The sequence below is a fragment of the Labrus mixtus genome, chromosome 5 (genome assembly GCF_963584025.1).
Source record: "Labrus mixtus chromosome 5, fLabMix1.1, whole genome shotgun sequence".
Classification (NCBI taxonomy): Eukaryota; Metazoa; Chordata; class Actinopteri; order Labriformes; family Labridae; genus Labrus; species Labrus mixtus.
The window spans coordinates 18,137,313-18,163,165 of record NC_083616.1 but is presented as its reverse complement, the minus strand read 5'-3'; the positions used below and the strand labels follow the sequence as shown (position 1 = coordinate 18,163,165).

At 40.1% G+C, this 25,853-nt stretch overlaps 2 protein-coding genes and 1 long non-coding RNA gene across 51 annotated transcripts in view; 1 reads left to right on the top strand and 2 right to left on the bottom strand.

The window, feature by feature from the left end:
• Window positions 1-7,746, bottom strand: part of camk2b1 (calcium/calmodulin-dependent protein kinase (CaM kinase) II beta 1) — a 72,635-nt gene extending 64,889 nt beyond the window's left edge. For 45 of the 49 annotated variants that reach the window (XM_061038304.1, XM_061038314.1, XM_061038336.1 and 42 more), the window contains exons 1-2: window positions 7,467-7,746; window positions 794-888 (exon numbers count right to left, since the gene is read on the bottom strand). In XM_061038304.1, coding sequence (XP_060894287.1) covers window positions 794-888; window positions 7,467-7,528 — 157 coding nt within the window. In that variant the 5' untranslated portion in view covers window positions 7,529-7,746. The remainder of the gene's footprint in view (window positions 1-793; window positions 889-7,466) is intronic. The other 4 variants (XM_061038332.1, XM_061038331.1, XM_061038333.1 and 1 more) reach the window with 1 other exon arrangement.
• A 2,507-nt stretch (window positions 7,747-10,253) lies between these two features.
• Window positions 10,254-25,718, bottom strand: si:dkey-13n15.2 (protein transport protein Sec24C). Its single transcript, XM_061038302.1, has 21 exons — window positions 25,144-25,718; window positions 23,992-24,667; window positions 23,809-23,867; window positions 22,993-23,046; window positions 22,363-22,474; window positions 21,648-21,775; window positions 21,317-21,452; window positions 20,214-20,323; window positions 19,380-19,492; window positions 19,083-19,274; window positions 17,882-17,978; window positions 17,272-17,376; window positions 16,880-17,047; window positions 15,612-15,708; window positions 15,382-15,530; window positions 14,656-14,794; window positions 14,249-14,370; window positions 13,899-14,078; window positions 13,049-13,246; window positions 11,372-11,461; window positions 10,254-10,808 (listed from the first exon to the last, which is right to left on the bottom strand). Exons 2-21 carry the CDS (start codon window positions 24,617-24,619, stop codon window positions 10,668-10,670), a joined length of 3,018 nt encoding a protein of 1,005 aa, XP_060894285.1. The 5' UTR covers window positions 24,620-24,667; window positions 25,144-25,718; the 3' UTR covers window positions 10,254-10,667.
• LOC132974333 (uncharacterized) lies at window positions 15,138-18,511 on the top strand. The gene is made up of 3 exons (XR_009673110.1): window positions 15,138-15,260; window positions 15,414-15,542; window positions 16,886-18,511. It is a non-coding gene; the product is annotated as an uncharacterized LOC132974333 (long non-coding RNA).
• Window positions 25,719-25,853: the final 135 nt, after the last annotated feature.

The following is a 25,853-nucleotide window of genomic DNA, read 5'->3' as shown; positions in this document are numbered from 1 at the left end:
ATTTAAAGGTTATCACTTGGACTTTTATTCAGTGGTAATTATAATGGGTGTAGTTGTTGAATGAGCCCTACTCCTTTTACCAAATGAGCTCAAAGCTTAAAGAACTCAGTGAGCATATAAAGCTACTGTGAGGAAATTTAATTTGTGTATACTTTAGCACAAAGCAGTGCAGCTTATCTAATGCTGATCTTGTCCTGCACATTTGCTGGTAGTCTTCAGACAAAGGAAATACAAAAAAAAAACCTTTCTCAAAGCAATTTCTTCAAAATGCAACAACAGTGCTGAAAGAGAAAAGGAGAAAGTCCTCACATTTAACCTGGAACAACCAACCGTATTATTTTAAAAGGAAGCTTCCAACACATGAATTAATCAGCTCATCAATGCAGCTCTAGATAATAAGAGTACAACAAAAGCTGTTTCCTTCCAATGTGACTGCTCATTCGTCTTGCACACCCATGTGTGATAAAATGTTGTCCCACGCAGCACCATCTAAAAGGATCATTAGTGTTTTGATATTTCTTATATAACTGTCTACACTGTTGGTGGGGAGTTGACCACTGGGACAAACGAAACTATGAACAATTCAGTCATTCTTGTGCGGTTACACATTGTGGTTGGTAGGTGGGGGAAAAAAATGAAATTCAGCTTTACTGTTTTTTAGTGAGACTGTATTTTACAAATCATCAAGTACACTGAACACTCGTTCCCATCTCCAAGACAGTACGTGTGGTGAGAAAATTAAATGTGGAAAAAAAACCTGTGATGAAAAATGCTGAGAGATGGATGTGCTTACCTCTTGCAGATAACTTTTTGGTGTTGATTATTTTGGCAGCATATTCCTGTCCTGTACACAGCTTCACACATCTGCGCACCACTGAAAATGCTCCCCTAGGAAACACACAAAAAACATTCAGTAAGCATTGGTACACTGAAATTAGTGGACAACTTTGCCACAGAGAAACAGACATCCTATTGACATGACATCATACTCACAAAATTCTGGCATTGCATTATAAATCAACTTCTAAAGAATGTTACCATCTGCACACCTACTACTTTTTAATGAATCAAAAAGAGAGAGGGGCCTGGTCTCATTGAACCATTTTGTGGCTAAGGCTTTAAAGAAAACCTTTTCTGCCAAGCTAGCCTATTCAAGGCTGGATGCAGAATAGACCACTTGCCCACGTTAGCTCCAGCGATCTACGTTTAAAGAACATACTGCCAGAATGTATCTTCATAATAAGCCCCCATGAGGTTTGTCATACACAGTCAGCATATTCTATATGAAGCATGCGTGTGTGTTTCATGTGAGAAAAGCTGAAACAGGCACAAACACAAACACACATACTGTAAGGCACACAATTGAATCATACTGTCTAACAGGCACGTCATAAAACATGACGTGCCTGTTATGGGTAAAAATAATATACTAGAGTCAAATTTCACCATGTCACTCTGAATTTGTTATGAGAAAGTATGCAGTCAAGAATCTTCAAATTATCCAAAGGTTGGTAGAGCCGAACCCAGCTGTCATAGGGTGAGAGGCAGGGTTCACCCTGTCGCCAGACAATCACAGGTCTGACATACTGTATATACACATTCACGCTCACGGCAATTTAGAGTCATCAATTAGCCTAATGAATGACAATTTCTTTAGACTGTGGGAGGAGGCCAAAGTACCCTGAGAGAACCCTGAGAGAACCCTGAGAGAACCCCAGGGAGAACATATAAACTCAACAAAGAATGGCCTTGTCAGGGATCTTCTTGCTGTGATGTGACCGCTCTAAAAAACCACTGCACCACTGTGCACGCCATCGTGCAGAACCACACCGTGCAAATTGATAAGACTTCTTAATTAAATTCATCACGGATGTGATTGACATTGGTCAAAAAAGCATGAACCCCCCAAACACACAGATATGTTTCAATGACATTAGAGCTTCAAATTTAAGTAAAATAATGATCTGTGCTTGAACCACTTAAATTATGCATATGGCCCCTGTTAACTTTTTTTTTAAAGTTTTTTGAATCTTTATAGCTGTAGGCTGTAGACAAGCAGCATACTGTAGGCTATGTACAGTAAATATGTAGCTTATTTTGTTTACTTGCAAGATTAGTGAATAAATCTAAAACTTAAACCTGTTTACAAATGAATTTCTGTCTGTCAGGGAGTACAGACGAACAAGTGATCTTTTTTGTTGTAGTTTCTTGATTCTTGATTTTGGGAGGTGGGGTCAAGTTTTAGTGATAGATACAAGAGTGTCTCACACCTTCCGACATGCGAGAAAGAGAGGCTGACTAAGCACTTCGAGATGCCTCCAAGAAAACAAAAGACCATGTCTTATTATAAAGTTAGATAGCTGCGACTTTCTAATTTTGGCTACCAAGTTCTGGACATCGATGAATCTAAGCTGGTTACAGCCTTTGTTACAAAGTCACACAGAAATGAAGCACTTATTTGTTACAATGTTACAATTCACTTAGCAGATGCTTTTTATCCAAAGCGACGTACATCACCATTCATACACCGCCACAGTAGCAGCGGGAGAAATGCAGGGTTAAGTGTCTTGCCCAAGGACACATCGGACATGTTGCTCATTTGGGGATCGAACCCTCAACCTTTCGGTCGAGAGGCTTATTTAAAGTGGAACATACTTTATTGACACAATGTCCGTTGCTTTGCTCTAAACTGGCAGCTGACGCCATATGCCACATTAGCCATACATTACCAAAGTTGTGATGAGGTAAATGTTAGCAGCGCGGCTGACTTGCCAGGACTGACTGAGTAGGTATGCCGAAGACAGTGGAGAGGGTGCACGGAAGTAAATGCAAGAAGCGGGTTTGCTCCAACAGACTGCAGGTGAACATTTACTTAGCATGAAATAAAGTTGCTTGAAAAATCTATTTTTGGAATTGAAAATTGCAATTCTGACGTGAATCAACCCACACCTAAATATGCCAAAATAAGCCAGTAGGCTAGATAAGATTTGTAGTTTGCAGCCTAAAGACATTCTAAAATAGAAAATCAAGTTTAAGGCATTTAATTGATTCCGCGAATATCCTCGTCCCAGTCTGTGAATTCATTCAGATATGCATGAACACACAGCGTTATGCTTCCCCCTCGGCTCAGCTGTTCCCGTCTTGCCCCTCTAGCGCCTAACTACCTCCTAAGTCACAACTTTGATAAGATCTGGTTATATCATTTAGATCTGCCCAAGTCTTCGGTGTTGACTGGTGCCTCTTGTCTGGCTCCACACTGGGGCAGTTACAGACAACCAAAAAGGTCAGGGTCAAAGGTGAAAGTAGTGACACGGGCTGACCTGAGACTTGGAAAAAGTAACAGGAGGAGATTTTGCTTGTGGAGACACAGAACTCAGCGTAGTCCAAGTCTCTCAGCGTTTCATTACTCTTTCAGCACACGGTACCAACAAAAAGCTGATTAAGTTTTGTAATAAAGCACGGCACATATTTCATTAACACTGGAAACGGGCTAATGCAAAGAATGCTGCTGAAATGGCACAAGCTTTGCTAAGAAAGTGTCGCCATTAAAGAGTGATCCCGTGCAACAATTAGCTCTCCTCAGATGTCGGATTAGTCTTAAAGAAGGACAGAGTATAGCGTTATCGTGAGGGTGCCAAGACATTCACACCTGCGCTCTTTCCTCTAAGCTTCATGTGACTGTGTGAATAATAAGATTGGTCTAGGAGAGATATTTTGCAGTGCCGGCTGTGCAGATAAGTCTCTCTCACAGGGAGCTTCAAAGCCGGTGCTTTTGACTGGAGTGCATTGTGTAGAAACTCGAATTTATCTGAGCAAGAAGAGGCCTACACATTGGATCACTTGCTTTCTCACCAAACACTTTTTTTTTTTTAATCAAAAGCTTAAAGTCTCACTGGGTTCAGTATATTGGATTGAGGCAGGCAAAACCTTCCCTACTAATAATATGTATTACTTGAGGGATGAAATGAGCATGGCTGAAATGCAATGTTGTAAACCTGGTCTCATTCCTGTGTATATGGCTTTAAAGCAGAGACGCAGCTATGTATGCTGATTACAGCCCAATCTATAATAACCTACCTAATCAGAGTGTAGATAAAAGGCACACAGCCCGTGCAGGACTGAAAGACACTTCTGAAAACGTTGTAGCCTACATTTCACTGGAGCCAGCTTTGATTCACAACAGAACAGTGAACTTAAAATATGACCCAGTTTCTAGGAGAGAAAAAAAAACCCTCCATTTAATTATCATTTCATTACTGCTTAACTCACTGCTCAGCCTAACAAACTATTCCAAGGACTATGACTGTATGCTTTTTGTTGCTAAATACAAATATGAGCAACTGATTTGTTTACATTGCATTCAGGCTGTACTAAGCTCACTGTAGTTATATTGTCAAATAGACATGTTTGGAGCTAACAGGAGTTGAATGAACACCATCTCTTTTCAGTTTGAACAGCAGAGCGTTCTTCAGTTCAATGATCTGAACATGTGGCAGAACATCACAGCTAAGCGTATTCATTTTTGCACAACTGGCTGTCAATTTAGCAATACAGTGTTTTCCCACAGGATTCCATGCACACCCTGGAGAAAAATGTGTACATTTTAAAGTTAAATGGGTCAATTTTGTGCTCTTGTAGTGCACTTAGCTAAATGAATGTAAATAAAAAGTGAATTTGCGGTATATACTGTTCCTACTCCTCTTTCAGTTATGATTATCGTTCCTCTCCAGCTCCAGCCTCTTGTCCAAATTTGGATCATTTCTCCACAACATGCTTCAATTTTATGATGTCATACTATTTGCTGCGCAAAAGCATATTTTATTAATAAATTGTAATGTTCAGTATTTTAAATACTTAGAGTATTAACAGCAGCTCAAACAATTTAAGAACATTTCAACAGACATCAAACCTCACACTGAAGTTCCAGACGTGGTTTCTTGTACGTCCACTTACATGCGCAATGGCACATTCCCGGACTCTCGCTCGCCCGTAGATCTCTCTCTCTCTCCCTCTCAAGTGCGGTCCGCGGACCCACCTTTATCTTTAAATGCATGTTTTTGACATAATGAGGAAGAGAAAGTCTTGAAAAAAGGTCTGATCTAATGTTAAGACTTGTACGTAAACTTAAAGTGCAGTTTTTCAAGACAACAGGTGAGCCGCTGAGCTGCTGAGCCGCTGAGCCGCGGAGCTGCGCGGCGTCTTTAAGCGAAATTGATTTGTTCCACTCATTCAGACGTTGTTTTGCAGGTTCTAAAAGTATAATATTCAGCTAGGATTTTGAAATCTAGGGTTACAACTAGTTATGCTGCTTTGACTGACAGGTTGATCAAACCTCTTTGCTTGTGTTTAAAACCTCCGAAACCTGCGCAGCGTTTGAAAAGCTCCGAACGGCTGAGAGTTGTAACACTCTGCAGGAGGTATTATAAACAAGGTAACGGACATAAAAAACAATCACACATTCCGGTGTAGGCTACTGCAGCCACACATCACATTTAACGGGGTAAACTGTACTTTAAATGTTCTTATAGTTGATAATAATTCCCTGATGCTAGCGGGGCAAATTAGACTACGGCGCGGCAGATTAGACTATGGCGGGCCGCCATATAGGTTGAGACCCCATTTTCAATATGGCGACCGTCATTGGCGGCTTGAAGCGTCCCCTTCAGTAACCAATGGGTGACGTCACGGAGGCTTTGTCAATGTTTATTTACAGCCTATGGTGCAGACTCACTGTTGGATGGTTTATTAACTAAACAAATAACCACTCCTATACAACTGATGTATGCGGATGATACAGTTATTACGCCTACAACTAAAGAGGGTTACAGAAAAAGATATCATATGTGTTACTTCTGTAGGAAATGTAAACTTAAAATGTATAATGATATTATACATTTATATGTATTTATATGTATGATATTATATGTTGACAATGCCTTGTGATATTGTTTTGTTTTGTTATTATTGTGGGATCTGTTTGTGGCCCATACCATGTAATATGGTAATGAGCCGTATAAATAAAATGAAAAATAAAATAAAAGGGTATAAGTGGTTTTGACCTTCTGACCTTTAACTCCTGACAGTCCCAAATGAAAACATCACGTACTGTATACCATAGTTGAAATAGCTAAGCTTTGGGTTTGAGGATTTATATTGTTGTGGGCAATAGTTACGTGGATCCTGGCTTGATGTTAAACAGCTAATGGAGCAATCTATTGGTTAATAAAGGTCGCCATGCATGTAGTCAAACAGTGACAGAGATATCCACTTTACAGCAGCAATGTAAACATGTCAGTCTGATTTCTTTTTTGTTCCCCAGACTCCTCTGCACATTCCTTATAATGTGATAAGATTACTGTAAGGCTAAAATGAAGAGACTTAAAGTGCATAACCAGCTCTCAGGAGTGGGTTTGGTGACCTGACTGAACTTTAATGAACCGCTTTCAGACAAAGTTCACATTGACCGTTAGCTTGTAAAATATGGGAGTTGTTTTTGCCTGGTGCCAGTGAACTGCATATCTTATGTTACCTGCTACCACACAGCCAAAAAAAAAAAAAAGATTCCAAAAGAAACTTAAGAGTCTCATGCCTATCATGACCTGGCCTTCTTCATTATTTTCCTTTCCATAGGAAATCATACTCTGAAACTGTCACATGATGTAACTATAAAGAACTCGATACCAGACAACTGTGGCTCAGTCAGAGTCGGGGGTTCGATCCCCATCGTCTGAAGCCACATGTCAGATACTTAACCCGCTGCCTCATCAGCAGTGAATGAATGTGTAAGAAATGGATTAGTTTATACTGATGGACTCTTTACGTAGCAGCCTCTGCCATCACTGTGTGAATGGGTGGGTGTGACTTGTAGGTGTAAAAGCACTTTGAGTAGTCAGAAGAGAAGACTAAAAAAAACTCTATACAAGCTCATTATAGCTCAAGTTCATTTACCAATACTCATGTAAGCCAATATTCAGTAAAAACACATCAGAATATCTTTAAATACTCGCCAATCTCAAAGGGCATAGTACTCTGATTTTGAACATGCGAGAGTCTAAAACCAGGAAAAGTTGACTTTAACAGAGAGAGAGAGAGAGAGAGAGAGAGAGAGAGAGAGAGAGAGAGAGAGAGAGAGAGAGAGAGAGCAGTGTATTTTGAGAGCTGTCATCCCGAAAAGAAAGCGCACATGCATGCATGGACGCGCGCACCCACACACACACACACACCTATACGTAGACACACACGCACGCACGCGCACACACACACCTATACGTAGACACACACGCACGCACGCGCACACGCACACACACACACACACACACACACACACGCGCGCGCAAACACAACACTGCTGGCCTGCAGCCGCTCAGCGCTGCTCTGCTGTGCACACTGCCTGGAAATCAACCTTCCACCATGTTATAAAACAGACAACAAGCACCACAAACACATTAAAAACAACTGGTACTCACTTCCCCAGCTCCTCGTACAGCTGATACTCGTCTGTGAATCGCGTACAGGTTGTCGTTGCCATGTCGCTCCCCTGTCTCTCGCTTCTTCTACTTTGACAGCTCCGGAGAGAAAGTGGATATCTGTACTAAAGTTGAGTGTAAAAGTAGAGGTCCGCCCAGAAAAGCTAGACGGCCTTTTGGAGAGGTGAAATGCCTGTACGGAGGCGCCGAGTGAAGGAGGGTTTGATATGCACTGACGAAGTGACCAGGGTGGGTGCTCTCTCTCTCTCTCTCTCTCTTTCCACTATCTCTGACAGCTAACCGCGCTCAACAGACCCTTTAGTCAAGCCAGACCAAAGAAGAAAAACAACTTCCAGATATTATATTCAGAATAAAACGCAACCACTGTATCGAAAACGTAATCACTAAAAGAATCAGGCATAACAACTTAAATAATTTTTTTCCCCAGGGTTTTGTTAATAGAGCTTTTACTGTCACCACTGGTGTAGTTTCTCTCTGTCACAGACCCAACTATGGTTACTCCTCCTCCTCCTGCTTGTTCGGTGTTACTCTGACTGCGATTGAATGTAAACCACTCTTAAATTGTCATTATGCTTTTCCTGTCATGCCAAGAAAACCTTATTTAAATTAGCTTTATGCAATCTTTTAGGATCCATCATCTTTGTTCAGCTTGTTTTGAATGGTCTCTGACTTGTGAAACAGGACTTCTCAACAATACGTTTGAAGTGTGGGAGGACATTTATTTTGAAGGGTAAAATCTTGTATATTCCGGTTAAGTGTTGCTTAGTCCATCTACCTTGACATAGCCCGCTCAATTTGGATGCAGCTTCAGTGAGTGGCGCTGCAGGATAGGTTCTGTATCGCCCTCTAGTGGACATACTGCGCAACAGCAAAGCGCGGTAACGTAATTGAACATACGCCTGCTTGGTGCGTATTTCCAAATAGGGGCAAATATGAGAGCGCTGGCTTGTGCCTTTGAAACGTGCTGCTGTAGGTGTAGTAAATGCGTGTGTTTATCTATATTCACGCTGAGATTTTGTAAGTTAGACGGTTTTGTTAAATAAACAAATAAATATTTTAACCCTGATATTCAGTCATCACAGCCATAGACTTAGTGTGTTAAGCAAGGATGATAAAGTAAAGATGGTTTATATTATATATTAAATATGCAGTTGCATGTATATAGGATTATGTAAATAACGTCTTTTCACTCAGTTTCTCACACGATGTGAATGTTGTTTAACAGCCTGCTCCATACTTTTGATTTGCATGTATGGTAAGCTGATTGATTTAGATTTATTATGCTTTTTTTTTATTTTGTCCTCTGGCCAAAAACATGAAAAATCAGCTTTAAAAAAACAACATAGATGTTTATATCTTATTTTGTCTCATATTTAATCCAAGGACATTACCTCAACCGACGGGGCACATCCAATTAAATGTTGTGCCCAATGAAATAATAATAATAATGATGTAGATTAAAAAATTAAATAAAGAACTAATGATGGGCCCTTAGGATCATCCTAACCGTTCTCCCACATGTGGTGCCCCTGCTAAACCCTAACTGGTTCCTTATCTTAATAAATCACTATGTTTAGTCTGTTTTTACTCCTTACCCTAAAATACTAAAGAAACATGTTTCTTTTACTGTAAGATAAAATGCCCCAAAAAGAGGCGCTTGTGTTTAACGTTTGCTTCAACAGTTCACATCCTCTGAGTCAATGTGCTCCCACCAGGATCCAACGGCACAGCATCCAAAATGCTTACGGATACAAATTCAGCCAGAGCAGGCCAGACTAAACACTACTGCCAATAAAAACAACACATGCATTGACAGATTGGTAAGTGTTTTTTTTTTTCTTCTATCTCTCTTTCTTGAAATATTACTACAATGACTCTTCTACTGTTCTGTTAAATGATTTATCAGACTATACTCGAGCAGCCAACAGAGCTACAGTACATTTCTCAATCAGTTAAAGGTCTCTATTGTTAGCATTGTCTTCTACCATGCAAAACAGAAGTGTGCATTTTGTAAATTATGGTTAAATGTAGAGTAAAATAAAAGTTAAAGCAGGGTAGGCTTCAGGGTGCAGCAGTGTGTGATTGACAAGGCCCTGCCACTGCAGCCTGAACAATGGCTTTGTCAGCTTTCATATGTACAGGACAATCTAAAGAGACAGCTTTTTATTTGGACATTGTTTGAAGCCTGTTTTTTTTTTTTGCTCGCCCAAATTTAACATCCCCTTCAACTTCACAGTAATTATTGCCGCACTTTGCTAACCAAGCTAACATATTTGTAGCAGTGTGACTCTCGGGACAGCGATGTTTGTCATTAAGTCCATAACTTTGGTGCAGGCTCGATTATTTTAAAAAACTATTTGTGCCAGTAGCCAAACGTTTATGGTACATACAGGTTGAACTTGAATTAAAATTTGTGTTAATTGAAGGATAACTTTTGTCTTCCACTTAAAAATGTGCCAAAGTGCAACCAACGTGGTTGAAGCTCTTTTGAGGAACTTTCATTTTGTGTTCATTTTGGAACCTCCCGAGAATAAAGCAATATGTTTGATCTCTTTGCTGATCATGTCCCATCGATGCTTAGCAGGTGTTTTTTTTTTTTAGACACACAAATCTCATCCTGCTGTGATTGGATTAGAGGCGCACGGATTCATTCTCTAGTTATCTTTTGCTTTTAAAGTCACGCTTTTGCAGGATGATTTCTAAGATACTAAAATAAAAAAATGTCTCTCCTTCGCTGCACTACACTGGAAGACACTTCAACTGAGGTTCATTTAAAGCCTTTATTTATTTATATGAGATTATGCACACACAGAAAGTACTGTGGGCGTCGCACACAGACACACACACACACACACACACAAACACAAACACACTGCAATAAGTAGTCATACACACATTTTCAAGGAGCACAGATTGCATTCGTCACGTCAACATATCACAGCATAAATAAAACCAGGTATATCTTTTCATGTCTCTCATGCACTGCCTGATATCAGGCCTTTACAGTGTTCCACTTGACAATTTGAGAATAAGACTTTAGTTCTTACTCATTTGTGTTTTTTAGGCAAATATGCCTCTGTTTTTATCATATTTTTCTATAGGGTAATACCCCCCAGAGGTCAGAGAATGTGTGTGTGTGTGTGTGTGTGTGTGTGTGTGTGTGTGTGTGTGTGAGAGAAGTCACTGCAGAAACCGGACAGAGTTGACATGGAGATGGTACAGAAAGTCTGCATATGAGGCTCCTCCGTTTGGACTCTTGTCTTCCACCAGGTGACGCTGCAGAGCCTCCTCGCAGGTATCGCCCTGCTTCACCACCCACAACTGAGACAGACATACAGATATCTACTAAGTTTTTAAGTCTTATATGTTCAAAAACAAAAAACAGTTATTCATGGACATAAGTCATTTGTTTCACATATGTTAACATTGTTATTACTGCTGTTGCTATTTTTAATCCATAAATCTTCCTTTGTCCAGCTGTACAGCTCAGGCTTATTTTAGTATGAAAACTGAGGCTATTTATATGTATTTGCATTTTGTTCTATGTACGTGTGGAGGTGAGGAATTTGCCAAATTGCCACTGTACACCTTAGTATTTTTGCTCCGAGCTTCCTCAACTCAGTCAACTCTAATTTTTCTGTTACATCTGAATATCTGACTTCTGCTACTCTGTGTAGTTACCTGACTCTTTCAGCTTCAGTTGTAGCGTTTGTTATGTTCATGTGTGTAATTGGAGTCTGCCTGAACAGCTTTGTACAATTATGTATTCATAGAAAAAAGCAACTTTGTTATTCAAGTCATTGATGTTGGCAGAGTCAAGAGTACATTGACAAAATTTTAAAAAATCTTCCCCGTCAGTTAGAGCAGAGCGAACAGAATCTCACCTTGCGGGCACAGGGGGCCTGGGAGTTCAGTGTGTGGATGAGGGATCGAATATTGATGGAAAGAGGGTTGTCTAGAACAGGCAGCTTTGTCTGAGGGAACACATAAACACACAGGGCATCAGATATGGATGGTAAAAAGAGAACCCTCTAATGCTTCTGTGGGCTAAGATGTGGTGAGGTATATTGTCCTTAGGAGTGCAAACGAGTACTCGGGTACCCGTTCATTAAATAATAATCGGTTACAAAAAAAATGTAAGCAATAATCGTTTTGTAGTCCACAATTTTGTAAATGTTTCTTGTTGCATTGTGGGTTCTAGGATAGGCCTAATTCAAAACAGAAAAAAAGGTGCACATTCAAACAGAAATAAAACTTCAGGTGCACAAGTGCAAAAAGAAAATAGATGACAAACAAAGCGCTGATAAAGGCTCTGTGCTGAAACGCGTCCGTTGTTGATCCATACGTTGCTACCCTAACAAAATATCCCTTTAATTTACCCCTTTATGAATTCACAATGAACAAAAAATCCCAAACAAACGAAATATGATCTACGAAAGTTCAGTTCAAATTGTCTATTTAGTCCACAGAAAAAGAAGAACTTTCACTTTGCGATTACCGCTTTACCCCACCAAACCAAAGACGTTTGATCATCCAGGAAAGAGCAGCATAACTAGATGTTTTCCTATATTTTGGAATGTTAGATGATTATTCTTTTAATAACTACAAAACGGAACAACCTTATAGGGAGAAATAGCTCATAGCAGACGGAGGAGCGAGATTGAGCAAGTGTGTCATTACGCACAGAGGAGAAAGATGAAACAGACAGACACTTAAATCGTTCACATGTTCTATTGTAACTTAATTTACCAGAGTAAAGTGTGCTCTACACTGTAGACTGTAGTCTTTGTTAACAGAATGTTGCTGTCAGAACAGCTTCAACGTGCGATGAGTGTGAATTGAGGTCTGCACGTCCGCTCGCCACACTCACTGCTCTTAATTATAATAAAGTGTTAAAACGGTCATAAGATATGTCTGTGTGAATTTTTATTTGAGGTTTGCTGTCTGTTGAAGTAAGAAATGTCATATTTGAATGTTAATACAAAGGCCTCTTTCTAACAATTATCAAAATCCTGAAGATTCAAATAAATCAATAGTTACAGTCGGCATCGCGTCATAGTTGGGGGCAGGGCCTCCCGTGGGGGAAAAGAATCACAGAAAAAAAAAGAACTACAAAACGATTGCTCGAGTACTCGCTTTAACAACGGGAAGAGTAATCGATTAGAGAAGAGTTTGCATTTCTGCACCCCTAATTGTCCTTAAAATAAAGTGCTTGTAAAAAATGTTTCACGTGATTATACAAGAACATAAATACAGTTGGGGTGCAGGTTTAGCTCAGCTGGTAGAACAGGCGCCCTGTGGACTGAGGCCATAGTCATTGTCGCATTGGTCACAGGTTCGGCTTCCAGTCCTGAAGCTGTTTGGTGCATGTCAATCCCCACTCTCTCATTTCCACTCTCTCTATAACTGACATATCAAATAAAGGCTAGAAAGCAATAAAATCACCTTTAAAAAAAAGACTGATAACAAATGGGCATGTTTTTTTTTTATATTCCCTGTGACAAGGCTGAATCGGTTACAGTTGATGCAGAGATACCTCGTTACAGTGTGTAATGTCTCACCTCTCCCGAGGGCAGCGAAGAAAAGCAACTGGTGTTGAAGAGCTCAACCAGGGTGCTCGACGGGACTTGGGTGCCCACCCAGAGCAGCAGGGTCAGGGGAGCATGAACCAAATACAGCCCACTGGGCTCCAGGCTTGCAGCACAGCAACGCAGAGTCTTCTCTGGGTTCGGAGAAGTGGAGTTATCACCTGATAGTGGCTGCATGAGAGAGATGAGCGAAAGGTTGAATTGATCGTGTGATGACACAGGATCAAAGCTCAAAGGCAATTCACTGAGTGTTTAACCTTTTCACTGTCCGTCCAAGTTTGCTTTATAGTATGACAAAAGATGTTTCTGTGGTTCTCAGTGTCTCGACATTGAACATTTTAAATGACAAAGATGCAAAAGTCATGTTTTTGTTGAACCTGTGCTTCCATTTGACTTGTACAGTGTTGTAGTTGGTGAAACAGACGTAGATTTCTTCACTTTTACAGCAAACTAGTTGAGAAACTAAACTCCAGTGACATCTAAAAATGTGATTGCAGGGGATATGTTGGATGAGGATTTTACAGTGTCTTGGATGACTTTAATTGTTCTGTCAAATTAAGTTGAGCCATAGTGCAGCAGTGTAAATCAAAAGGAAACAGCTGTACATGTGTGTGTGAAACACAGTGCAGGTAGGCACTGGTGTCACAGCTCTACAAGCAGCAGATCGCAGCTTTCTTTTGAAGTTATTCCAAAGTATGTGACAGCCATCTAAACTGCGTTTCATAAAAAGTGTGAGCTGAAATTATAACTACAAATTAGCATTTTGACCATGAGTTAAAACGTTCTCCCTTTGTGATAGTCAAATGGTTTTTAGGATACTGACCAGAGGCAGCAGCAGAGGGTAGAAGTGTGTGGAGGTGCTGCGGGTGTCCATGTTTAACACCTGGCAACGTTGCTGCAGCCGTGAGTGGACGGAGCTCCTCAGACCCGGCAGCAGCACCTCGCTCTTCCTCAGACTGTTGATGTAAACAGGAAGAGCTCGCAGGTACTGAGGGAGGACCAGCTACAGCGCACAAACAGTAACACAATAAGAGCACAGTACATAAATGATGTCGAAAAAAAAGATTCAAGCTGTATCATATTGTAGAAGAGGTTTTGCAAAGCAGAACTTAAGAGACATTTTACGAGCTTCATGTTATACTCTGCAGTGCGTTTTATGTCTCCCAATCTCACCTGTCCAGCAGACACTGACGACGAGCAGCAGTGTTTGCGGTACGATGCCAAAGCTTGTGTTACCTCTGTCTGCAGTTCCTCCCTCAGCTCCTGCAGAGGGCGCTCCAACACTGCACAATGAACTGGAAAGAAGCACCAATTTCAAAAGATTGCTCAAACAGGGATGAATATGAGAAACACTACGCTCATACAATATGTTTGATTCTTGTGGCGAAAGAAGAAACTAAAATAATCCAAGATAACTTCACTGCATTGTATGGGATAGTGACCCGGAGTATCATACTTTATTCCTCTAGTATTCTTTCTCTTGTGTCATGTCATGTAGAACTTAGGCTGTATACAAGCATTGTATTTTCTTAACAGTATGATGCCTCAGCAGTACATTATCAAGAGTACAAGAAACATACTTTTTTTGCTGTAAAAGGTGAGCAGTGTTTGGGCCTGGTACTGCCGAAAAGTGTCCTCTAGGTGGGGTGAGCATCGCAGGGTCAGAGTGTGAACCCTGGTCCTCCTTTCTCCAGTCTGAGTGCTGTAAGACAAAACAGCCTGACAAGCAGGAGCAATGGATTAAGGTTAATAAACACATTATGTTTAAGGGGCATGAAACCAACTACAAAGGAATTGCTTTATTAAGCGTCTCAAATAATTAACCGTCAGCCCCACATTGGGTGCTATCTTTGGCGGCAGTAGCTCAGTCTGTAGGGACCTGGGTTGGGAACCGGAGGGTCGCCGGTTTGAGTCCCGGTGCGGACCAAATATGGAAGTTGGTCTGGTAGCTGGAGAGGTGCCAGATCACCTCCTGAAATCTTTGGAAGTCTCTACATTCTACTGACTCTGTTGAGTCTTTCAAAAAAAAAGTCCAAAAAAAGTTAGATGGGCTTATGGCTTAATCATGCTCACCCAGCCTACTTTCTGTGAATGATCTGTGTTTTTTTTATTGAGCTTATTGTTGTACCTGGTCATTGCATTGTTGTCTCTGCAGGACTCTATGATGTCGCTCTGTGAAAAACATGTTTGTTTTTGCTCTCTATATATTACTCTATATTCTACTTTTGTTGTTGTAAAGCCCTTTGTAAAGTCTGTCAATTCAACCTGTCGCTGATCTAAATCGTTGATAAAGAATGTGAACTCACCTGTAAGGATACTCCTCTCGTCTCATCCACAGGTCTGCTGTGTGCGAGCTCAACTGCTAGCGTTGTAAACCCATCAAGAGTTGCCATGGTGACCTGGTCCGGGCTTGGACTAGGGATAAAAAGTCCATAGCAGCCTGATACACGCAGATCTGCGGAGACAGGTACAATTAATGGAACTGGAGGTGTTTTCAAAGGACTCACTCTGCGGAATCACACTTAGAAACTCTCACCTTTGCTGACAAAAATCCTGAGCTCAGCCTTGTAGCCTGTGTTTGTTTCTACGATCCTCTTCAGATCAGTGCTGAAACGCTCCCTGTCCAATTCTCCCTGTAGGGGAGATTTTTTAAATGCCTGTCAATCTAGAATTCATGCAGCTCATCTGTATACTTACCGTGTTCCAAAAATGCATAATTTTAATCCAAATACAGCTACAAACAGCACTGTGATGTTGCTCTGTGAGCTGCTTTAAATTCCAAAAAGAAGCTTAATATGTAATCAAATTTTGGGTGTGATAGCAATTCATATCTAGAGAAAAGTTATCAGGATCAATTTGACTGTGTGTGTGTGTGTGTGTGTGTGTGTGTGTGTGTGTGTGTGTGTGTGTGTGTGTGTGTGTAGCTTTAGGATTTTTGAGATGTGTAAATGATTTTTTAACTGCCGGTTAAAACATCATTTAAGACAATCTTTGAACCCTGCTGGTGAACAGATTTTATGGACTTATAAACAAAGGCAATAATGCATTAATGTTAGAGCCACTGTAGGAAACATGACTACATTTCAAGATGAAAAAGATCCTAGACAAGGGTTTTATCTCCTAAATAAAAAAGTAATTTTTTCCTTATTTGAACTTTGTTTCAAGTTAATCATCTGCTGGCTGTAGCTTTAAAGTTAGCAGACAGTTATTAGAGAGGAGCAAGCGAAGGAAAATAATGGAATGCATCTCAAACTGTCAAAGTATTTCTTGAACGGGGCTATATGTAACTTTCAAAAATACTGCGTAGAGATACCGCATGGCCGTTAGGCGAACTGCACCAGTAACCTGTTGCTCGCTCTCCCTCTCGTACGTACACAAACAAGCATCATCATCGGCCGCGAAACACTGGATATTTACCGGCATAATGTTTACAGAGGAGGTAAGTGGTCATACACATGTGAAAGTCTGTGAAGGAGTCTGTGTGTCTGTATTCATTCTCCATCCTACAAACGACAGTCTTGGCAGGCACTGGCTGAGAGCTAGGAGTGTGTGATGAGTTTGTCTGCCTTTGAGAACTCCTAGAGTGGATAGAAGTGTGTGGAAGGCGGAAAATACGACCCGGGGAAAAAATGTATACAGGCAACACAGATAGACAGTGAACATCTACTTTTTCACATCAGTTAACCGTTCACTTATTAATGGGCGATAAAAAAACGATTTATACATGTAAAAAGTTACATATAGCTCCTTTAAAAAAAGAAGAAGACATTTCAAGTGTTTTGATGGTAATATCTGTTAATATACCTCCAGGTGGCTGTAGGTGTAGAGAGCTCCTCCTGTCAGATATGGAATGTGCCCCGGCCAAGCCCCGCCCACATCTTGCTGGGAGAGAAGGAACAGGTGAACGCCGCAGCCCTGACCCACGCACTGATTGGCCAATGAGATAGCTGACTCTGGCGGCTGAAAGATGGACTGAGGGGAAAAAAAGAGGGAAAAACAGCGATCAATGTTTCATTGTAAGTGAACCACAATAAAGTGACTCCTTAAAACTGTGGGAGAAGGATGATCTGACTAGTATGTGAGTAATTCTGACCCGTTTCCCAAAAATATTTTTCTAGAGACTAATAGTTGTGGGATAGTACATTATACTGTATGGTACAGGCTATAATGTATGTGTGTGTATGTGGGTTAAGTACCTTCGGTTTGTTGGAGCCAAAAAACCCTGAGGATGAGTTTGCATGTGCCATCTCTATTAGAGGGGCAGTATGGAAGAGCAACAGCTTTCCAGGACAATTCAGAGCCTAGAAACAAAATGAATAAAGTTTTTATTATTGTCCTTGCCGTGCCTTGATGAAATAAAAAGGAAACAGCAACATTATCATTTCTTTTTGTGCAGCCATACTGAACACAGAAAACTTAAATCAACTTTGAAGAAAACCTGCCAGTGTGAGTGTGAGCTAGAGCCCGACCGATTAATCGGCTGATATTATCATATCAAGTGAGTGTGTTATGTGGATTACAACAAGCATTATCACTCTCCAGACAGTCAAGCGGTGATGCACATACATGCAGTTATTTTCCAGTTGAGTGATGCACCTTCATTGTTTTTCTTTTCCACAAATGTATGATATCTGTATGTGAGGGATCAACAAAATAAAGGTGTAAATCTATCTCTAAAGTTCAAAGATCGATCTAATAAAGATATCGGCTGACAAATCTTACCAGATTTTTTTCCCTCACTAATATCAATATTGGCCCCAAAACTCTCATACCGGTCAGGCACTCGTGTGAACAGTGATTACTGACCTGCAGCACAGCTAGCCCTGCTTTGACAGGCAGCTCTATAGGAACTCCATCAGAGTCATCACTCTCTGGACCAAACTGAGGAATAAGCTGTAAAACACTGAACACACAGACAACAAAGAGGTGATTTGCCAAAGAATGAATAAATAAATAAAGTGATGAAATCACCTTTAAAAATACAGGAAATGCCCCTTTATAAAAAGAAGTATTTCGGAAATGTTTCTTTACTTTCTGGAGATGACAACATTTTTGTTTAAGGATTGCTCAATTGCGTGAGATATTTTGTAAAGTGTCTTGAGATAACATTTGTTATAAATAGGCGATATACAAATAAAGATTGATTGACTGATGATCATAGAATAAACATCAGCCCGTAGTTTACTTAACAGTACGCACACAAAAAAAAGGTACAGGGGTTTTTTACTGACTGCCATTGCCTTTTTAAGTGAGTGAATTGTGTTTGCCTTTTGCTTTTTTATCTACTGTATTTATTGACCACTGGCCTTTTACTTTGTAGTGTCTTTTTATGTCGTATTGATTGTTGGTTGGATGAAAGTACTGTATGTTTTCCTGCTGAATGCAAAACAAATTCTCCCTCTCACAGGGATAATAAAGACAACCTTGAACCTTGAACCTTGTAAGTTTATGATCATTCAATGCAGCGAGGAGACAGACGTTTCATACCGAGGCTCTGTGAGTTAATGATGTTGATCTTTTGTCTGTTTTTCACGCTAGTAAGAGACTCGAGTCTGCAGTATAGCTCTTACTTTTGATGAGTTTTCTTACAGTCTATATTCATATTTCTTCAGGTCTCTCTCTCTTTGCATTACAGCATGTCATCATTAAAAAAGGTTATTTAAGGTGAAAGAGACAATGTTTAACTTGCATATGAAGCAGGAAAGTCATATGGTTAAGTTGTGAAAATACATCATCAACACTTTAAGGTCTCTAGATTAATCCCATTGGTTAACGTTGACAGCCCTAATTGTTTCTTAGCAGAGGCTTTCCAAATCTACAAAAAGTAAAACCTGAGCTCTTTAAAGTCAGGCTGCCTTTGTAAAGCCAGAACTGAGCCTAAAATTGAAATTTTACTTAAAAAGAGTGATGAACAAAAACATGAAAAAAACAGAATGATGTCAGCGTCTTTGCACCAATAGAAATACATAATGTGAAAAATGGTTAGTCAATTTAAAGTTTTTGATACCTGTCGATACCATCTATACAGTCTTTCAGGGTCACCAGAAGTCCCTCCCTCACAGGAAGCTGCAGCTCTTCTGTCTCTGTGATGACCAGCATGTGTGGGCGGGACAGGGCGGGGCTGAGGTCATACAGGTGGATCTTACTGTCATATGTCATCAAACCTACGCGGATGTCTGTCACGTCAACTCCATCCTCCCTACAATAATAAGATGAAACTATTAGAGAAGATTGCTTGCTGGAAACATGATCATTGTTTTCTTTTATGTGTTTGAATATCGAGTAAAAAGCGAGTGTGTAAAACCTTCTCAGGGAGGTGAGCAGAGTGAGAATTTGTTGTGTTGTAAACTCTAAATGTCCTCCTCTTAGCGCTGAGGCAGACACATCGATGGCGAGGAGCAGCGCAGCAGGTTCACCCTGAGAAAACATTCAAATATATACACACATGATATCTTTCCCCGAACAATGATGAGATTATAGAAGGATTTTTGAAGGCAATTAAACGCCACTGTTGATTTGAACAGTTACATTTATAGACATATCTGAAAGGACTAAGTTAAAGTCTTATTCTCTAATTTACAGAACTATTCTCCAAGATTTCTCTCTGTTCCAAGGAAGTAATTATCCAAACACTTTATTAAAACATAGCTGCACTATCACTATCAACTACTTTTCTGTTAGTCAAAAAAGAGGAAACAAATGGCCACTACAAAATATGTTGACATTTTGTCATGACCTTATTTGTTCCAACCAGCAGCCAAACCACGTCAGGAAAATCAACTTGCATGATATGAAAAACAGAAATGATACATATTTTCATATTTGAGAAGCAAATGTTTGATTTTAATACTCATAATAAATGTCCCAGTAAACACTAAATAAATTAACTGAATGGTTTTAGGACATGGAAATCCTCACAAAAAGGATGACACATGAAACTTGTGTGATGTGACCCGTTATCCCCGGGGTAAACATTGCTGTGTTGATAAAATGTTGTGATGCACATTCAGGATCTAAACTGCTGCTTCCAATCACGCACAGATGTGCACATACTGTATATTTGACAAAGTCCATGTTGAAGAGCACCTCATGATGGCTAAGAAGTGAATCCAAACTAATGTAGCAGAGGTAAACTAACCTTCTGAGGGCTGAGAATCTCATAAGACCCCATACTCAGCTCAGGCCGCTGGTCTTTATCCACCCGAACCCCCTCCACCCCTTTGGTGGGCTGGTAGTGTTGCCATGGCACTGAAACACAAGAAAAGAGAAAAAAAACAGTTCAAGAAAGGATCAGAGTATGAGAAAAAATACTTGAGGGTCTGGGCTGAAGTTCGACCCATTGAAATGGATTATGTTAAAGTTTTGGACTCGACGATTTTTAGAAACAACACCACAGACGTTAAGACAGTTTTAACTGATTAGGAAACTTCAACGATTTGGCTAAACCATGGCCACACATCTGCCATTTGAAGAATGTGTGTTACTGCTGTTTTGGTGTAGAAATAACACTGTACCAATTGTGTGACCTGCACTGAAAAACACAGCTGCATGGTACATTTGAGACTTCCGATCATGGCAGAATATATGTGTCCTTGTAAGGTGTGGAGGTTTCAGTGAGTCAATAACACCCAGACGTGATTTGACTTACATTTAGTTTGAATGTCGGAGGAATGTGGACCATAATGTTGACATGATCCAAACACCCTGCTGTGTACGTCACAGCTGACATCGTCTTCAGCTAACAGGTCCAAACACAGAGGTTGCATGCAAGTGTCACTTTTTCATCGCCATGCTCGACTGTGGACCATATTCAAGCTCAGGGAGGAAAGTGGAGGATTATTTAGACAAAGGATTGGCTGTGACAGGCCTCAAACCGGACCACTCCCCCCGTTCATTTGTTGTGAAAACCATCCAGTGTGTGGCCATCTTTAGGCATGCTGGGGTGTAGGTATTCACTTTCTGAGGTATCCCTCTTTAGAGAGCGCTGTCATCTTCATTATGTAATATGAATGTACTGTAGTTTGTTTTGTGTTCCTATTTTGAGCATCGGCCATTCTTTGTGGTATTGTATTCCTAAAAGATGTGCTCTATAAATATAATTTGATTATAACCAGAGTAAGAACACGGGGTGTAAGACAAACTCTTCCTTTTCACTAGAGCGTGTGAAAATGAGAATACATTTACCCACAGTCTGTGTTTTAATCATTACCTTTATGCTAAGATGTTCAATGTTAATCTCACCTTCACTCAGTTTACCACAGAAAGGGCAGTAAAACCTCTGACCACAGTCCTGCCAGCCCATGGCTGGGCACATGGAGGCGCCGCACCAACCGCAACTCATAACACGCTCCGACTCCTTTATCACGGTCAGTGGCTTCTAGAGACATAAACACACACATGAATTAATAAATGATTACATCTCCATACAAATCTTCATTTAAAAGAGGTTTTTGTAGGGTTCCAGAAAAAATATCTCCCATGATGCTTTCTTTTTCTTGATTTTTAAGTTCTTGTCTCATTTTTTACTATGGAAAAGTATTTATCAGAAAAAGCAGGAAAGCTACAAACTGACTTCTTCAGCATTTTGTTCGGTCAAAGGAGTGACCAGCGCTCCCAGAGGCAGCCGGCTGAGCAGGGCAGTCTGCCCATCACAGGGCACTGAGTACGACATGGAGCGGATGGCAAAAGGACTCGCGCTTCCTATAGTGCAAAAGAAACATCCACATGACATTAAGGTGTATTTACAGTGAAGTGAAGCTTACCGAAGTGACAGGAAAGAATTGAGGAAAGACACGAATGATCATTTTAATGTTCATGTTGCATTTGCTTCTCTTACTTTACATATTACTGGTCTACATCCATAAATAGTGCTTGACACATTTAATCTGCAAGTAAAAAAAAGAGCTGCTTGAGTCACAGCAACATTTTATGCTCAAAGAAATGTTGATGCAGTGTTTGGAAGCAGAGTCAGTTATTCAATCTTCTCTTGTTTTGGTACATAAAGAAAGCAAGTAAACAGCAGCTCTCCTACTGCTGGAAAATGTAAATTAAAGAATCAATAAAAATATAAACCAATGCTTTACAAGATCATTACAATAAGTGTTAATGTAGGAGCTGTGCTGTGTGTGAAGGAATGTGCAAGACGAACGGAGAGTTCAGTAAAACGTACAGCTTGAAATAGAGACAAAACCGGGTGCCAATATGTCCCCTAATGGAGAGTTGGAATGAATACGTGTGAATACAAGTGCAAAACTGTGAACATGATGCAGACAGTGAAGTGTGTTTACCCCTGTCCTCTATGGCACAGGAAGTAGTTGCCAGAGGAGGAACGCAGGAAAAAGGCTTGGAGACGAAGACCTTGCCCTCCCACTCCGACCGGTCATCTGCCATCACCTTTACCTGTGACGGACAGAAAGAGAGAAACACACGTGTAAAAGTTGTCAACACACACCGTGCTGAAAAGCACTCTGATTACGTCTCTCTCTGTAAATGCACAATTTCGTTTTAGTCCTCTCAAAATGATCTGTAGTTTAGGAGAGGCAGCTGCTGCTACAAAATGTAATTCAACATCATTAGCATGTTGGCTTGGATTGCTTTGATGCTACATTAATTAACATCAAGCTTCTTCCTTATATTTTTAATTAACAGTTAAAATACAGTCAGTGTATTGTTATGAACATTAAATTGAATTTCTATGAAAGAAAAGTTTCAAGTAGTTTTTGTTGTTTACAGAAATAAAATCCCAATCATTCATAATCGGAATGAACTTTCTTTTCTTTTTCTTTTATTTCTTTGACCTTTATTTTACCAGGAAGTCCTGTTGAGATTTAAAAAATCTCTTTTACACCAGAGACCTGGCCAAGGTAAGCAGCCCAACACAATCACAAACACGTGGGAGAGTGAATGAAAAAACTTACAGCACTAGGTAGGAGCTCTGGGTCCAAGCCGTAACGAGACTCAGAGTTAGGAGACTGCAGAGAGAAACGTGGAAATCTTATTCTCAGAACTTGAAATTATTTCACACATGAAGACCATCATTTGTTGGATTTTGTTTTAAAGCCTGCATATTTCACATGATTACAAAATAGTTGGTAAAAAAAAATATGCCCTTACGGGTATTTTCTAACTTACAAAATAAAAATCTGGTGAAAAAAAAAGATAAAAGTTTTCATCCTTTAAGCTCAATGAGTCACTTTTGACATATTTTATAATAAATGCATAAATACCAACTGCAGATGCAATAATAGTAAAAAGTGAAGGTTTATAAGATGCTTTTAAAGCTTTGAAAATGATTGGTGAACCTCCACTGGAGCGGAGAGAATTACCAAATTAGCCGATTGCACACTTAGTATTAAGATGAAAACTTGGTGCTCTCAGTGCAGGATGGTAAACTCCTTGTAAGGCCAGGTGCTCTTGAAAATAAAAATAAAAATGATCTAAGATAGGAGGAAAGCCACCGGTATATCTACAGCCTCTCTTGCTAGAGTCAAGGATATAACTAAAATGTCTTTATTAAATCAGGGAATTGAAGGTAAACCCATAAACAGGAAAGGAAGGACTTGATTACATAAACTTATTTTAGTGACTGAAAAGACATTAACTTTGGATTACGACTTGCTGTTTGAGCAAAACACATTTGAGGATGAACATTAAAACTTTGATGAGCATTTTTAGATACAAAGTCACAAAAAAATTTCAATCCAATCCCATATTTCTGTCTGTATGTTCCTCACCTGTGGCGAGAAGCTCCCATCCTGTACAACTGTATTAGTAACAAACTCTGTAGAGGTTCCTGAGGAGAAAGGAGGGGAGTTACACAGTGGGTGATTTTATCTACCGTTAAGTGATTATTTTGTAATGAGAAGGTCTGCAACAAGCGTGTAAGCATGTCATTTACATAAACCAGGTGAACCTACTTCCGGGGTGTTGTTGAAGTGTGGGTGAGGCATGATAATGGATGTCAGGGGCCTCCTTGTTAAATGAAGGCTGAGGTGAAAACTGTGGACTCTGGCCCACACATTGTCCGAATGATGGAGAGCTGATGGGCAGGTGTTTTTGGTGAGGTGACTGAGGTCCGTTCAGTGATTCCTGGTGTATGTATGGAGGCTGAAAAGCTGGAGACACTGTTTGGTAAGGGCTGTAAGGGGAATAAAAATGCATTTGAAAAGGCGGTCGAGGCTGAGTCCCTACATTCGTAAGAGGGAGAGAACATGGAGGTAAAATTCTTTCATGGCTTGAAGCGGAAACCATTAATGAAACACGAGCATCGGGATTGACTTGTTTCCCGCTCTGCTCAGCATCACTAGCACATGGAGGACTGTGATGGGGGTTGTATGGATAGGTGGTGTTGTCACTCTGGCAGCTGGATGCCTGCTGGTGACCCACGCAGGTCCTCTGGTCAGAAGGAGAACCCAGGCTAAGATGCTGAAAGCTGAGCAGGGGGTTGTAGTGGGCTCCTTGAGGTGAAGCAGGGGACCAGCCATTCTGGCCCGCCCATGGTTGGCTTGGTGTCTGGCTCTGATTGGCTTTGGGGACGTCCATCATAATCCATTACCATCACTGATTGGTAGGTTTCTCCTCTGAGGCAGAACTCTGTAAGGTAACATGGACGAGGAATAAAAATACCATGGGTGTTGTGTGACTGAAGGTTTCTTCTAAAACAGGTGGAGCCCTGTATGACAGCGGTAACAGTAGATAGTGAAAAGGTTATTTTGCCATTAATTCATCTATACTGTTGTTAAATTACAGCCTGCAAACGTCAGACAGTGTGACTATATCGCAGTAATGGTTGCTGTCACTAAATGGATAGGTTACAGGAGGAAGAACCAGGGAAACCCACAACGTACCTTCAAGTAAAAACGCATAATTATAAAAACCTGCAGAATAAATCAACCTTAGTGTTTAATTGTATAGTTAGCAAGCATTATTAGCCCACAACAGAGATGCTCTTGTTAAAAGTCTCGACTGCCAGCGTCTCTAATATTTCGTCCTGTTATTGTAAACTATGTCCTGATATAAACAACCTTGTTTTATCTTATATAGAATAGAATATAAATAGGATTTAATACCTTTAAGCATCATCGTAAAGCGGGGTTTTGCGTGCAGCACTTGTCGGTAATGTCTTCATTTCGTCTTCTGCAGCGGAAGTGAAACATTTACAGATATGTTAGAATCACTTTAAAGCTCGCATTTGCTTCAAAGTTGAGAAAGTCTATCGTGATTTCATATTATTTTAACCACCACTCAACCATGTTTATCAATTAACCCGAGTATGAAACGTCAGCCTCATGTTAGACAGGATTAGGAAAACGCATTCCGCCTTCCCTTTCAAAATAAAGGTCTGTAAGAACTGGATACCAATTATTCATTGGTGCCATTAAATTACTGTTAAATTAATTGGTTTCTGCAAGGAATGGTATATTAACCGTGAAACTTTAATTTATCAAAGTATACCAAGGTTCAGGTAAGAAATAAAAAAAAAAAAAAAACATCTGTTTACAACTGTGAGCAAGGATTTGTAAACATTGATGGGCTCCACACATTCAGGCTTTCATGCAGTCATATTAAAATGTACAAATGAAGGGAACAACATTTCATGTAAAACAAGATTATTTTTTAGAAATAACAAACGGCTGCTTCAAAAACGTCTTTAGCCTGCAACTTTCAGTACCTCGAAAGCCCAATAAAAAACATTTTATCTGCTTGAAACATTAGCAGTTATTGTACAATGGAATTATACGCATACATTGTTAGAAAAGTAGTCAAATAAAAAACTCAT